Source organism: Melospiza georgiana, chromosome 5, assembly GCF_028018845.1.
Source record: "Melospiza georgiana isolate bMelGeo1 chromosome 5, bMelGeo1.pri, whole genome shotgun sequence".
NCBI classification, from domain to species: Eukaryota; Metazoa; Chordata; class Aves; order Passeriformes; family Passerellidae; genus Melospiza; species Melospiza georgiana.
Window position 1 is genome coordinate 63,098,838 of NC_080434.1, and position 17,110 is coordinate 63,115,947.

General features: G+C 40.9%; 1 protein-coding gene across 3 annotated transcripts in view; it reads right to left on the minus strand.

The window, feature by feature from the left end:
- Nucleotides 1-16,807, minus strand: part of CCDC149 (coiled-coil domain containing 149) — a 51,661-nt gene extending 34,854 nt beyond the window's left edge. For all 3 annotated transcript variants that reach the window (XM_058024304.1, XM_058024303.1, XM_058024301.1), the window contains exons 1-3: nucleotides 16,691-16,807; nucleotides 8,295-8,456; nucleotides 7,723-7,761 (exon numbers count right to left, since the gene is read on the minus strand). In XM_058024304.1, the coding sequence (XP_057880287.1) occupies nucleotides 7,723-7,761; nucleotides 8,295-8,456; nucleotides 16,691-16,738 (249 nt within the window). In that variant the 5' untranslated portion in view covers nucleotides 16,739-16,807. The remainder of the gene's footprint in view (nucleotides 1-7,722; nucleotides 7,762-8,294; nucleotides 8,457-16,690) is intronic.
- Nucleotides 16,808-17,110: the final 303 nt, after the last annotated feature.

Below are 17,110 nucleotides of genomic sequence, written 5' to 3' on the forward strand. Positions count from 1 at the left end.
CATATCATTTACCCATGTAACAGAGAACAACTCCCTGTAAATTAGCCAAATTCAACTTCTCTGAAGTCAATTTCTTCAAGAGTTTCTTTTGATTTTAGGTGAAATCTTTAAAAGACTCCTGAAACTGTGAAAGACTGTACTTCTTTCACTCACACTACATAAAACTAACTCTAAAGTACTGATGAAGAGAGGTTTCTGAGGCATGAATAAAGAAGGGAAAGATGCAGAGGTATCTTTCTGCTGCCTCATTTTGTCTTCCCTCTGCAGGAGTGGAAACTGTTTCTCCTACCCTCTTCTCAATGCAGCTGTTTCTAATACAAAATAACAAGTATTGCTTCAGCCCCCTCTCTGTAGCTGGCCAGTATCAGACAAGCTTCCAGAGCTCCAGCCACATTCCATTTCTGGAAGGTTCTCTGGAGCCTCTGCAGCACAACAAGCTATTGGTTTTATATGCATCTGTTATGGGAAGCTTGCATGTATCACAGACTCAAAGAATAGCTGGAAGGGATTCATATTGATAAAGATCAGCAAATCCAACTGCCTGTACCTCACAGGACTGCCCCAGAAGGAAGGCACATCCTTTGAGTGTTGGCCAGATGCTGCCTGAACTCTGGCAGGCTGGTGCTGTGGCCACTTCCCAGAGAAACCTGTTCAAGTGCCCAACCACCTTCTCAGTGGAGCATGATGTGAGCACTGTCTAAATTCCCACTGCAGTGCTAATAATACATTGTCCCCATATTCCTTTTCCTCTGACCAAATGCATATGCAACCACAGCCAACAATCCCATCAATAGCTAAGAAAAAAGGAGAATAAGATGGCTCTGAGAGTGCCAAGTGGGAAGCATGTACCTTTATTACATAAGGAAAAAAAAAAAAGCATGATAGATCAGAACAGACCAGAAAGTCAATGCTTCAGTGGGATGGGGCTACAGACCTCCTCATTTTCGACTTAGGCTTTGTTAAAATTTGCAAGAACATTTTTTGGGGACACAAGGTGGAAAAGAACTTTAGCTACAGATGAGGGTCAAAAAATACTGACAAAAATGTCTAGAAACACTTATTAACATAAGCCAGTAAATACCTGTCAGGCAGCAACTGACCTCTGCTCACTAGTGACCAATGGCCTGATGAGAAAACATGTAACTCCAAATAGTCATCCCTGACATTATGCACTGCACTGGAGTTTGGCTCCTTTAATCATTTGGCAAATCTAGCTACACATACACACAGAGTTAGTTTTCTTCACTGCACTTTAAAAATGATGGATAGTAACACTCTTTAATACAGCTCTCAATTCTTTTGCACATAAATCTTATCCAACACCTAAAAAAGGGAATAAAAAAATTTAACTTTTTGCCTTTAGGGTACTCCCTGAAAAAGTAATATGGGAAAGGGGAAGAGGGGGAATTTCCAACATACCTTTACAGTTTAGAAGTATTTAAATGCAAACATTCCTATTCTGCAATTTACAGTCTTTTACGTTTGTTCCTGCCACACCCGCAAACAAAGAAGAACACTGAAATATAGGTCTGACAGAAAAAGGTTTGATGAAACATTCAGCACACTTGATGGGTGTGACTGATCACAAATTTAAGTGCAGTTTCTCCTCCAATGAATTAATCTGATTGCAATAGCTGAATTAATACAGAAAAACCTGTTTTAATTACCAACTACCACTGTTCACTCCAAGATATGGGAACTGATAACTGCCCTTAGCACTAGCTTCCTTGCAATAAAATCCCAAAATTATTGTATTTTTCTCTTTAAGATGAAAAACTAGAGAAGACTTTTAAAATTACAGATCCTGGGTATACAAACCAGAATACACTTAATATGGGTCATATTTTCATGCTGAAAAACAACATCAAAAATCAAAGCTTTGTCAAGCAGTCACTTAATATAGAATATGAGAAGAAAATCCTCTCCTAAATATTTTGAACTTCTGAAGATATCCTAAACTTTGAGATAATGCATAAAAATAATCAAAATCCCTTAAACATTTGGGTGTTGTAATTAATTGACAGAATATTTGTTGAGAGTACTCCGGTTCAGAGGTGTGCAGAAGTGTCTCTCTATTCCATTAAGGTAAGACACAGCAACCAGAGAAGTTGTTGTACACATCAGGCCTGAGGGACTACCACATCTATTAGAATGAGCATTTCTTCTCTCCTAGACTTCACTGGTGGCCTTGGCAGCATTGGGTTAATGGTTGGACTCGATCATCTTAGAGATCTCTTGCAATCTAAATGATTCTATAATTCTGTGTTAGTGCAAAACCTATTTGTTGAAGAAACAAAGGTGTCACTTCACAAAGCATGACTCCGAGTGTGGCTGACAAGTTCTAGGTTTTACATACTACCACCTGCCCTGACCAATGGAATAGAAGATCTCAGAGTCCAGAAACAAAAATCTATCAACTGGCTATGCTCTTGGAGCTGGCACATTTTGAAATCCATGGGAATATTGTTTTCTGTGTGTTGCAAGGACAAACAATGTCACTGTTTTCCAACTGCTACCTCATGCTACGGGAGTCAAACACATGCACCTACAAACCAAAGCAAAGTGCACCGGTCCACATTTGGCACATGCATAATGTTTTTCATCTTCAAGCACCTTGTAGAGAGGAAGAAATCACATTAATCTTCACAGCACCACTGTGAGATAAATACAAAATTATTCCTTACCCTGTAGTGTATTTTATCCCCAGATTTTATCTCATAGGACTCTGAACGCAGCGTTTGCACCTTAACACAAGGCTACCAAAACTTAGTGAATTCATTAATTTACAAGAAATAGCCACATTAGCCATTATTTATGATCATGTCATGAACAGTCATAAGGTAATCCCTGAAGTTTGTTTCAGAAGTGAATTGTGATAGCTGAGTACATTGAGCTAGAAGCCAGAAGTGAAATGGATCAAAATGGGTCCATTTGTGGTATGTCACAGCATAATCCTGTCTGGAACCTCTGCTCTTTCTGATGTTATGCCTGCCCAAAAATGTCATGCCCACGGACACATTCATTAGCAGGAGACAAGCTGTCTGGCCAACATCTCAGTGAGTGGGTACCATGCTGCTGTGATACCAAGGGCCCTTGAAGCAGTCAGAATGTTCGTTTGAATGAATCACCTTGGGATATCCATGGATAACTGTAACAGCATTAAGAGCTGTGACCTTCAGGTTCTCTGGTGGGCCGTTTTGGCTGGTAGGAAGATTAACCATCAAGCTGTGTTCTGTACCAGGAATACATCACCCTTACATTATGGGACTCGGTATTAGGAGCCTCAAATATGGTTATCTATGACCATGGGATCCTCTCTAAGGCTCAGCAGCTGCTTGGGAGACGCAGGATCCATTTGACTACAGGAGACAAAAGTACCTTTGCCAGTAGGCTGGAGAGCTTTACTCTCGAAATTATGTGGGAGGGAATAAGGAAGCTTAGGATAGGGTGGGCAAGGCAAGAGACTGGGATAATGGGAAGAGAAAGGACTTAGCAACTCACAAAGCAACTGAGCTGAAGTGCAATTCCTTTGACCACAGGCATGTACAGAAGGAGACTACCATAGAACAAACCTGTAGGAAAGCTCTAAGACTATACCACAGAACCAGCACACTCTGATGCCCCTTCAAGGTCTCTAACACATGCAGCAGGGGGAATAAAGAAGAGGAGTTTGAACACTGTGTGCAGTTACAAGGTTACAGACTCTGGGATCATGGAGAATCAGTGGGAAAGCTCACACAACTGGAGTGCTGTAATGAAGGGATACAGCTCCTTAGAAAGGACAGCAAGAAGGTGAGGAAGGGTCTTGCCCCCTCACCCTTTTTTCTGTGAGAGTGCTCAAACATGGAACAGATTGCCCAGAGAGGCTGTGGAGTCACAGAGAATCAAACCCATACTGAAAATGGGCAACCTGCTCTAGGTGGTTGTGTTTGAGCAAGAAGATTGGACTGGTTGACCTCAAGAGCTGTCTTCCCACTTTAACTCTTCTGTGGTCTCGCGGTGTTCAGTTCCATTGAATTTGATTCCTTATATACTTAAAAAATTTGATTCCTTATACACTTAAAATATACACTAAGACCTCCCCAGTGACATATGCATTGCAACTTTACTCTTGACACACAGCCCCAGTGCAAACCCACTATATCCAACTGAGTGATCTTACTGAGACCAAATTAAGGAAAGCATATTTAGGACTGTGACCCCACACAGTTGTTTTCCTAACCATGCATTTTACTTTATCTTTGTTTATTCAAAGGATCTCATTTGTATTAAAAGAACTTCCATTTCATATAGAAGGTTGAAGGATTCACCGATTTGTTATTTTAATGGCAAAGCTTCTCCCAAACTGAAGCTATACTGAAAATTTAAGCAATGTAGTTGAAAATAACAAGCAGTATATACTAAGCTATAAATCCAATCTACATTTTTTTCTTTAAGTTGTAAAAAGAGTGCAGCAAGACTGGCCAACAGATACCTAGTAAATTTCCATTAAAATGTCCTGTATCACAGATAATGCATATAAATACATACCACTGCAGAACTGCAGAATGGTAGAATTTCTATTTATATAGGATGCTCGGCAGATGCTATGTATACAGAGAAATATTTTAACATGTCTTTCAAAACAGGGAGTGTTCACCATTGTGCTGGCTTCAGCTGGAGTAGAGTTAATTTTCTTCACAGTGGCTGATATGGGGCTATGCTTTAGATTTGAGCTGAACATAGGGCCGATACTATGGAGATGCTTTTGTTCTTGGTGAGCAGGATTTACACAGAGCCGAGGCCTTTTCTGCTTTTTGTACTGCTGTGCTGGCAAGGAAGCTGGGGGTACATGGGAGGTTGGGAGGAGACACAGCCAGGACAGGTGACCCAAACCGACCAAAGGGACCATGGCCAGACCATGGGACACCACGCTCAGCGTATAAAGCGGGGGGAAGAAAGAGGAAAGGGGATGGAGGGGGTGTTTGGCGTGATGGCATTTGTCTTCCCAAGTATTCATTATGCTTGAAAGGGCCCTGCTCTCCCAGGGATGGGTGAACACCATGCCTGCCCATGGAAGTCATGAAAGAATTCCTTGTTTTGTTTTGCTTTGCTTGTGTTAGCAGCTTTTAGCTTTTCCTATAAAACTGCCTTTATCTTGACCCACAAGTTCTGTAGCTTTTACCCTTCTGAGTCTCTTCTTGATCACCCCGGTGAGGCTGCATGGGCCTTGACTGCTGGCTGGGATTAAACCATTACAAACATGTCTAAACTAATTTTAACATAAAACACACTCTTCCTAATTAGTACTGTCCTGAAACATTTCACCCCTCTGTTACTTATCCAAAAATTACTCTACACCTGACACCATAACACATTATAAAACTACCTTCAACCACATAGGCATGAGGGGCCAGGAAAATACTGACAGCTCTCAAGCTGTGAACAACTAATGGTGAAACATCTACAGTAGAAATAGAGATTTCCCTAGCACTGTTTCTCATTTTCTGCTTCTGCTGGTTGGCAGAATGTGACACACACAGAGCAATCCTTGGATAGAATCATCATAGTATCATAGAATTGTTTCATTTGGAATAGATCCGAGATGCAAACACAGCTTTGAGCAGGAAAACACTACAGAGCACTGCATGCTAAGATACCTTTAAATAACAATTTTACAAAACCAGATTTTGAGTTAGCTGCTTGCTGACAGAAAATGCCTGGTTACATGATATTTCCATAAAAACCATGAAAATTCTGTGCTGGAAAACAGGATGAGAAGGCATGGTGGAAAACAAAACATTTTAAACAGTCACCAAACATAATCAATAACAAAGGGGAAAATGAAGATAAAGAGAAGACAGTAGCAATTCCAACCCACCTATTACATTTAAGGTTCTAGACTGGAATTTCAATAATAAGCAGTAATTTCTCAGTTGTGGCAAACCAATGCAACAGATAGCAAACTGTTAAGTATATAGTGTTTTCATCTTATTTCTGACCATGAAAACAGTATGCACTTTTGTGTTGTGTGGAATTCATTGGAGGATCAGGGTCTCCTTTCATAAAGTGACTGAGGTCACAAACTTCTCCCAGCAGGCTTCTAGGGTTCCAGGAAAAAAGGGAATGGAAGAAGTACAAAAGCAAGAGAGAACTTCCCTCCTTCTTAGATGAGAAAATGCTAAGAAATGTTTGTATGGTGATAATGGAAAAATATTCATAACTTTCTTTTATTATTCTCTAACACATTTCTCAAAGCAAAACTATACTCTTCTTCAGAAAGGTTACACTAACTACTCTAGGTTATCCACCTTGTATGCCACAGACACATTTCTCAGGAAAATAAAAACTCAAGAAATACACTAACAGTCTACTACTGCACAACCCAACATGTATATTGTGCTGGGGGGAACCTATCAATGACCCCATTTTCTTTCTTTCACTGCTACCTAGCATGAATACCTAACTTCCCCAGGAAAAAAAAATTACTCCTAGGTAGACTATTAAAGGTTTTCAAGGCACTTACTCTGGTAAGACAAATTGCCAAAACTTAATACAATCACAGATTCTGAATTTAGACTGAATTTGGCTAGTATTTTAGAAACAAATGTCAGTTTTATTTGTTTTGAAAGATGAAAGATGAATTAGAAGAGCTATGGGATGGCAAATCTCCCTTCCTACTTATCCTTCTGTAATGATCCATACACTGCTTTGGTTTTTTTCTTTCAACTGGGTATTTCTCAGCAACACTCAGAATGCACAAACTTGTATCTGGTCATAAAGTTTTATTAGAATTCTGTTGAAATAACAGAATTGCAAATAAATTATGCTAAATAATGAGGAAGTTAAATGATTCTACACTGAGCCACTGACTTCTTGGCAGCTATTTGTTTAAGTGCCTGAAGGAGTAATTATATTGCCTCTGGAAGTTTAGTTTAAAGCAACCAAAACCCTAAGCCGTAAAATTTTAAGCAAATAGCAAGAACTACATGCAAACTCTCAGGGAAAGGGTTATGAGTAAAACTTCTGATCCATTAAAAGAATGCAATAACTATGTTTTAAACATAGTTAAAAGACTTCCAAAACTAGCAATTACAGCAACAATTTTGTTCTTTTAGGTTATCCTCATCTCCCTGCTCCAGGCACTGAGTTTTGGGTGCCATTTTTCTCTAAAAATTAAGATAATTTTAAGATGTGACAACCAACATTCTGCAACAGGGACACACTATGTAGATATCCAGGAACAAAAATGCATGCGAGCAAGCAAAAAGTTTTTCACGGGAATAATAAAATGCAATTATCATTGTTTTACCACTTTAACTCATAGAGCCAAGTGGCCTGGGAGAATACTTAAGGGAAAACAGCCCTCACAACAATAAATTAACAATTATGGAAAGCAGACAATGCATTTCCAGCTTACTTTTAAGTATGAGAAGTCCAGTCACAAATCCATTTTAGGACTCAATATGGAGGAATAAACAGAAAGGAGAACAACCTCGAGTCTCTGTACACTGACCAATTTCAGTCTCAGGTGAACATAAAAGCAATAGCCATATATTCTATAGTTCAGGTATTTCACAGTGAAATGTGTAGACAAAAGCAGAATTTCACAATTTAAAGACTGAGGTTTTCAATATTCAGAAATGCTTGCTTTTTAACCAGATCTCTGAATTAATATCTTTATTCTTTTACGAATATATTTTTGTAGCAGATAAATAATATCAGTTGAAAATAAATTCCTACCTGTTTCCTCTTTTCAGGTGGAAGCGATGGATCCCCATCCTACAAATAAACAGATATATTTTTTTGCCAGGTTATTCCTGAAATCAGAAACTATATTAATTCTGCAAATCTAATTGTAGAACATGTATTTTAACTAAAATGTTATCAATTTTTTTAAAATACTGCTGATTAATACTAGCAATACTAACTTTAACAAAAAAACATTTCTAAAGTTGAAGATTTGTTTACATTTCTAGAACAGCAGTTCATTACAAATTTGTGTCGCATTAATTTTCATACTGGTACATTAAGTTGCTGTGGAATAATAATACCACAGTCAATTTTTAAATGGAATTATCACTGAAACGAATTTCCTCAGAGCATGCACTGCGTTTCTCTGTCCTATATAACAAGCACTGCCTCATCACTGCAGAACAAATGAGTAATAATACCATCGGGGCTGTGCAACTGCAGGACTACTGCAAACAAGTGCCTAAACATTTTTACAGCAGCCATTATGGACTTCTTTCCAATTTTTTTTTGAGGTTCACCTTTGTCCCCCAGTTATACAGTCCTCATAAAGAACAACCTACAATCAGCTCCCGATACTTCTTTTTCAGGGACTGGTGTCGCTCCCGCAGCTGGTTGGCCATCAGTTTGTACTGGTCTCTTTCTTGCTGACAGGTGTCCAGCTCTTTGGAAAGGATGAGCAATGCCTCCTTCTTACTTTCAAGTTTCCTTTTGCACACCAGGTACTGCAGAAGAGAAAAAACCCATACATGTAACAAGCCATTTCTACCCAAGCCAGTACTGAATACAAGAGGCTCAAGTTCTTCTGTGAAAAGCTGGAAGATTGCACAAGATCAAAGTCTGCCACAAGTTGTCTTGACTTATAAATGACAATCATGGGGAAGATATCTCAGACAGAAAGCTTGAAATCCATCTGTAAGGCTATATGTTCACCTGACCACTAGAAATATTTATCAATTTGAGTTTCTCATTCTTTTCCTTATATGCAATAGCATGAGGAACCTTGCAATTTGCCCAGCAGCCCTAACAAGGCTGCTAGAAGGAAGAAGCATTTGCAAAATCCCTTTTCTACATGTGTTCACAATATCCAGCCCCCAGGCAGCAACCACTCATTCCTGCTTCACTTTCCACTGCCATCCTTCTCCCTACTACCAGCAGTGTACTCAGCCTTCCAGCTGGACACTGAAATGGAGCTATGTTATAGCAGAAGGGGCTGCAGGAATGAGAACCAAAATTTGCCTTGACTATGAAACAATTACAGTGAGGTGCCCTAACACCACACGTAAAGAAACTTAATTATGCTGTGACACTACAGGCACATGTTCATTTGAGGCAAAAAAAATGGAAAATAATGCAGGAATGCAAGAACACCTAAAAGGGGAGGGAAGGCAGAGATGAGCCTTCCCCTGCAGGCATCACTTCTCATGTGAAGGGGTCATGTACTAAGCAAAGCAGAATACACAAATCTTAGCTGTTCTGCATTAGTCTGATCTGCCTCATTGCCTTTCCACATTGAAAGGAAGAGTAACATGTATGTCATCCTCAATGTTACCTGTCAGAACTTTCAGGTAGCTTTTTTCACTTAACATGATGTTTGATCAGCAGATTCTTATTACCCATCACTTGTCACTGCCCATGCCAAAGTGTCTATTTCCATTTCTGATGATACTGACATATGACCTGGCTCTACTTTCTGAATGTGGTCTGCAAGAGACCAAATACCATAGCAGTCATGAAAACAATTTACAGATTCATTATATCCTCTGACAAGAATACTTTGTCATTATGGGCTCTTGCACAAAGCAACAACATCAGCACTTCCATACTGTTCAAGTCAGTGCTGCTCTTTGGGACAAAAATCATTCTTTGTATGTATTGTATGTATTCCTTGCTTGGAATTAACTTATTAACCTCAATTTCACGTCAATGAGAAAGGAAAAAGTGAGTTGGGTATACTAGTACAGACAACCTTTTCCAAAAATGGTAAATGCTTAGTTGCAAAAAAGTGGGAAGGAAATGAGAAAAGCAATTCCAAGAAGGATTTGAACTCTCAAAAAGGACACTTCCACCTTGGATTAATTTTATTTCTGGCAATACTGAAGTTGAAATCCTGCCATAAATTTTCTGGATTATGACGCCTTGGCATCAACAAAGGCAAGTGTACCTATGTACTTATGTCCTTACTGATACCTTACACAAATGTCAAATCCCCTGATAAAGGACTGAAAGGTATGAGAAGCTAAACTTTAATATTGTCAGTAAGTGATTATAGTAAACTGCTTCAAACTTGATAAAGTAATGCCTTCCCTTACAGTGAAATATTTGTCAGTCTCTCTTCTTTATTTCCCTTTTCATCCCGTCTAAGTAGTTCTAAAGCAAGCCTTTGCTAAATTGTTTTTAAATATTAACAATCTGATAGAGTAGTTGCAAACAAAAATGAGTAAAAGCAAACCTCACAATCACTTAAAAAAACCCCAACCCAACAGCCAAATCCCTGAACCAACTAGCCTGTCCTGTTCCTTTACCAGGAAGAATTCCATGAAGAATGAAACTGGCCCATCCAGCCAACACCTGTGTGGAGTGGAGCACCCTAATCCACGCACACACTGCGAGTGGAAAGAAGCCAAACATGCCTTACACACCCCCAGCCCTGCAGGTGCCTGCAAGCCTTGCCTCAAGTGCTGCTGGATGAAACCGTGCCTGAGAGCCAGGAGTGAACCAGAGCATGTGGATTACACTGTAAAACCCAGCGCTCACCCAGCAGGAAATACAGACCTAGCAGCAAACAAATCTTGCTTGTGCCATGAGTCACAGCCCTCTACCAAAGACACACTCTGAGTACATGAGAAGGCTTCACCTTTTACAGCAGCACTGGCAGGGGCTGGGGAATTCTCCATTACCTGTTAGCCTGAGGATAATGAATCATAAACAGATTGTGGGGACAGCAATGTTCAGGGTCTGAATGAAAAGGAATAAAGATGGCCTCCTTGTTTAAAATCTGTTTTAACTAGATGAACTACATACTGATGATGTTGGCATCTCTCCTCAATGTACTGTTTGGAATTTACAACAAAAATGACCACAGAAAATATTTTTTGAAGTAATTTTTGCCTTTTACACATATGGACTTTCTCAAATGAATAGAATAAAATCAGTTATAACATAATAATTTGCTTCCACGGGCTTATGGTACAAGAAACAATAAAGCCAGAGCATTTCTGTAGAATCTGATTATTCAACAGGGCTATGTTTGCAGTTGCCATTACCATTACTGAAGGAAAACCAAATTTCACAAAGGCGGACGTCAAAGAGGTTATTCAATATATTTCTTTCTGAATGTTAAAAAGCAGTGTAGCAATAATGGCCATAAAATGACCTAACAGCTGTATACCAGAAATGGTTCTAGTCAGGGAAATAACTGAGTCCCATCAGCAGTTTCCCTTATAGAGACAAATAAATACAACAAAATTGGTATGCTGTCAAAAAGAACACAGGAGAGTGACAAGTTGTTTTGGAGCAATGAAAGCAATAAGGCAAATTTTCTCAAAAAGTCTGAAAAAAGTATTCAGTAGAGGCTTTTGGCATTTACTCATGCAGAGACTTCTTCCCCTGCAACTGAAGGAACGCCCACATCTCAGGTGTTATCAGTGAGACAAACAAGTGAATTCTGTTATGCACCATACTTACTATGAAATATTCTTACTGTATTTTGTTTCTTTTTAATTATTGGTAGAAAATAATCTATGAATTCAAAAAACCAAGTTAAATGAGAACCAGCTACTATACATTCAATCTAAAAGTTACAATGTACAACTTTTCATATCTGTCTAGTGGCTTTTATCTACCAATGTGCTGTTATCTGCAATAAAGTAAATTATAATTGCTACAAGGAAGAACATAATAATTAAAGGGATATATATGACATCCTGCATTGCTGCCTGAACTGCTTTACAGCCAGATGACTACTTTAGTGAAATTGAGTAAAAAGAGACTGACATTACAGCAGAGTGTAACTGCTGCAAGGTGACCCTCTACATCGAACACTTACTATTTGTCCATGGCTATTTTTAGTCACAAATCTGGGTAGATCTCATTAATGACGCTGTAGACATGGTCTAATAATCTGATGAAGCTGGGACACGGTCAAGGTTTTAGACTTTCTTTTTTTAAACCAACAAACACATTGAATTTCTATCAGACTTTAAAAAAAAAATTTGTACAAATTACTGGCCTATATTTTGGTATTTAATGACAATTAATGTCATGGAAAACATCTAATTTTCTGAGAGTAGAAGCAGAGATACTATCTCCAGCCTATGCTTTGGAATCACTGTGGATCATGTTCTGTCTTCTCTTGACACTTGAGGGCCTTGGGTCCTCAAGGCTACTACATTACATTGGGCCTTGAAACCTACAATCTACCATGCTCTCTGAGAAAGTCTACTCACCACCTTTAACAAGAGATCCAACTGCTACCAAACTGCCCTAAGTTTTATCAAATTTCTCCTGACTGTAGTCTTGGAGACAATTCTGTTGTAGAAACCGAAGGGTCCCAAAATGCACTACAATCTCACTGTTTGGGATGTTTGCTGACTGTGTTTCTGTATGCTGTTCCCCTTGACTTCAGATTAAACTGTTAACTTATCTGAAAGAGGCAAGCACTCAGACCTAGAGAAATTACTGGCCATTTGATTGCCATTCACTTCCTGATGCGATTTATCTCTGATAAAACCTGAAATAATGCAGTGACCTTGGTTTTATCCCATCGTATCAACTCTGCTTTTCCTGCTGCCCAGCTCTAGCTTGCCTGGCTGCCTCCCGGCTGCTGAAACACAAAGCAGGCTGGTATCGTTTCCTGATGACACAAGTGATACAAGCAGCTCCTCAGAACACCATGTCTTGTCTTGATGGCAATGCTGCCCCACACCATCTTCACCAGCCATTCAGGAATACCACAATTTAGCAGTTAACACTACTGTGTGATGTGGCCCAGCCCTCAGAAGTTTTGTATGCTGTGCATCAAACATTATTAATTTCTCTGTTAGTTTCACAACGTCCCTGCAGGTCTCTTAAACCAACCTGAAACATGGACACATGAAAAGCAAACACTTGTTTTGCTGCCCAAAAGTCCAGCATGTAGATCTTCACAGCACCTCCCACAGCTCTAGAGAATTCTGGAGCACAGTAAATCACAATGCAAGCTCTTTTAGTATTTTCATTTCATTTTCCAAATGTCAAAGGCATTACAATGCCAACCCAACCAAGCAGAGACCTTAGAGTATCTGCTCCCCTTTGTTCTTCCCTACAGCCCCTGTGTTTGTGCACGTTAAGTAAAGCTGTTAAACTAGTGGCACCAAAACCTCATAGAGGTTTGGCAAATTACATTTCATGCTTTGTTTGAGAAGGAAACATCACAGAATGTTACTGAGAGAATACAAACATGAAAATCTCATGAGTTTTCCTTCCTCTTCTCTCTTGCCCACATAAAAAATTGTGGAACCAATGGGAAAGGTGTGCTCTGCCAATTACAAGCAGGCTAGGTATCTGCTCAACAGTTTGGTAAATCCAAAATTACTAGGCAAGGGAGCTCAAGAGAGAAGCATATCACCTCCCTCTGCGCTGCTGAAGACCATGCACAGTCAATAACCAAGCAACAGCCTCTTGTGAATGAAAAATTAAACACAAAGTACATCTCTGCAAACTAGCTGTAGGAGGCACAGTCACATATGAGTAGCTGTAAGCAGCATACACTAAACATTCTAATGTGTGGCAGGTGACAATGAAAGAGAAGCATTTTGACATTGGATTTAATTCTAGAGCTGTCTGCTGCCATGGGCAGGGACACCTCCAAATAGTCCAGGTTGCTCAGAATCCCATCCAAACTGGCCTTGAACAACTCCAGGGATGGGGATGAGGAATGGAATGTACTCTTGGGATAGTAACTTGATATTTATGAAGATCTGGTTTATGGAGGACTTGGGCCACCAGCAGGAAAGTTCCTGCTACAGCTCAGTCTCTTGCATCAAATCAGCAGTTATTGATCAAGTCTTCACCCTACAACTTTACACCAGCTTTTAAATACTCTAAACGTGGGTCACTGAGTGACAAAAATGTTAGATAAAAACCAAGAGCCCAAGCAGAAAAATCATATGGTAACTCAACAGAGTAATTAATATTTCATATATTTTATATATATATATATATATATATATATATATATATATATATATATATATATATATATATATATATATATCCATATATATCCATATATATATATATATATCTCCATATATATATATATATATATATATATATCCATACATCCATCACCAATACATGAAATAAGCTAGAGAACAGGTAAAATGTGGATTCTGGCTCCTGAAGTGAGTTCTTCTGCATCCAGTTTGTGAGATTACCAATGGAAAGAATGACTCTTTTATGCTCCTTCAGTGTTTGCTAAGTTGGCTTTGTCCCAGTATTCCTACCCACGTCATCCTATTCATTAAAGAATGCTCAAGGTACACGTGGTGCAAAGATTGTTCAGGGTACCAGGTGCACACTAGGCCTGAAATACATGTGGCTGTAAATTAAGTGGAAAAATACATAAATATGGAGGCAAAAGAACAAGCAAGAAGTTAGTGGTGAGCATAATAAAACTAGAAAAATATATGTGAAAAGGTACAGAGCAAAAGGCACTGAAATGGAACTATAGTCAAAAGGAAAAAGAAGGGTAAATACAGAAAAAGACTAAGACAAAAAATTTTCTTATTTTCTTTTCTAATGAAAAATGAAAAGGCAGCCTACAAAAATTAATGCTGTGTGTACAAGTGTTTGTGCATGAGGACCAAACATGCATCCTTACCACTTTTCTTAACACCTGTAGCACCACAGTTTTAAAAGTTACAGTTACTTTGACAAGTATTCCAATTATTCCTACCTTTCAAATCTGGAAGATTTAGCTTATGCAAATGAAAACATTTGTATGTGACCACAGGTCTGAATCCATCAGCTTCTGGTCTTTTACACCAAGATTTTTAACCCCATCTTATGTTTTAAATGTCTACCACCTGCAACGGGAGAGTGTTTGTTTAGAGCTACCATGTCTTTTCTTGCCTGTGTTACCTTGTACTTTGTAAGCATTTCAAGATTTTTATGAAATGCTCAGGGGGAAAAAATTACCCAGCAGACACTGAAGCTAGGAAGCCTTGAGAAAATCTGTACCACTGGGGGATATGGTAAATTCAAAAACTTATCACAAGTTACTTCAGAAGTCAGAGCCACTTTCTTACAGACCCATTAGGATTTGGAGTTAATGGGTAAAACACATGGAGTGAATTACAACAACCAAAGAAAAAGGAAGGCAAAAGAAGAAAATCTTGACATCACCCAGAACAACAGGCTGTAAGCCTGCTGTGGAAACAGAGAGAAAGATAGGAAAGGTGGAATATAAGTCACCATGCCTCTAAATTTTCCTGAAAAAAAGAAATTATATGTATGTTTAAGTATCTACAAAAATGCAGCTTAGCAGAGTCATTAAACTTTACTAAAATCAAGAAGCCCCTAAATTGAAGTAGGTGTTCAATTCTACGATAGAGTTTTTAGGTTTAACTACATAAAAAGTAAAAAAGTTCCAAAGTAATTCTAAATGACATTTTAAAGCAGGAAACAGCAACATTTTCTCTGAACACACCTCGTGATTTGCCTCCCATCTGAAATCACCCCCATCCCAAATAAAACTCCATTTGATAAATGAGATGTCAGATTCAACACTGCACAACCAGAATACTACTAAAAGTGCACTTTTCACTTTCTCCTGGATCATTTTGTGTTCTTGGAAGTCCTGTATTCACAGACAGTCTCCATTTCTGGATGTACTGTGCTTGCACAGATCTGGGTCCATACAAACTCCCACTGAAAGCACCAAGAGCAGTGACAGGTTCAACACCCTAAACTCAAATATTTATCTTTTTGACAGGTCAGGGCTTTAGGCCTTACACTCAGTTAACATAATGGAGGCAAAGCTCTCCTGAAAACAAGGGAATTCACCTGTGTGCATCATCCTGTAGGACAGTAGACTCAGTCAGGTTTACTCAGGCCAATGCCATTTGCACAGAAGTTTCATCTGCTAGCTGTAAGTACAAAATTACTGTTTTTGCAGTAATGCAATGTAAAAATCAGCATGCCAGCCTGCTTCATGAATTTGGCTAATAAACAGATTTGTCTTCAATAATACTCCTTTAAGTTATACTGACCTCAAGTTGCTTTGAGTTTGCTAACTTACCCTATGTGAAAATATGTACCTAAAAAAGCTGTGGATGTTTTAATGGGGATGCAGTGGACAATAAAGTTTCTGTTCATGTAACTGGAAAATCCTCCACCTGTTGAGGCTCATGGACACGGTGCTATTACATTCTTTTCTCCCAGAGTATAAATGTCACCATGGGTCTCACAACCCCTTCATATGTGATTGAAGTGAAGCAAGCACACAAGGCACAGGGGCAGCCCGGTCACCCAGGCCGGTGCCGCAGCTGGGCTGGGCTGGGCTGCTCCTCCGGGCCCGAGGCCTCGGCCGCCCCCGCAGCTCAGGGAATCCTCGGCGCTTCCAAACCAGCCACAGCCGCAGCAGCAGCGCCCTGAAGCCGCTCTCCGCAGCCCCAGCAGGTTAACACACGGAGCGGCTCACAGGCCCTTCCTGCAGCGCTCCGCAGCAGCGCCGGGCCGCGGCGGCAGCCCGAGCAGGGCAGGGCCGGCGCCAGACGTGGCCACAGGGCGCAGCCGTGCCCGGCACAGCTCGGCGTCCCCCGCCCGCTGCCGCAGCCGCCCAAGGGCCGGGTCCCCTGCCGGCGGCTGTGCCCCTGGCCCCGGCACTTCCTCGAGGCGCGGGGAGCGGCCGGGCCCGCCCGCCGCTCCTCCTCGCTGCCCGGCGCCCCGGCCCGCGGCCCCCCCGCCGCCTCACCTCGCTCAGCAGCCCCTGCCAGTCGCTCTCGCTGCGGTGGGAGCCCATGGCTCCGGCGGGCCGCGGCGCCGGTGAGCGGCTCCTCCCGGCCCGGCCTTCGCCGAGCAAGCCGCGGGAGAGGCGGGGACTGCGGCCACCTCTGCCGGCCCGCCCTGCCCCCCGAGCGCCGCCGGGGCCGCACGGCCGAGCTGCCGGCGGGGCCGGGCCGCGGGGCAGAGCGGCGGGGCCCGAGCGGCACCTGCCGAGGGCTCTGCGGGAGCGTCTGGGGTGCTGTCCCACAGAAGGGTCCTCCTCTCCTTACGTGCGCCTCCTGCATGACAGCTCGGCACTGCTGCCATCCCAGGCCCTGGACAGCCAGCCTTCTGTGAGAACTGGTCCATGAGGGAAGCGGCAGCAGGGAGGTTTTAGTATTAGATGTGT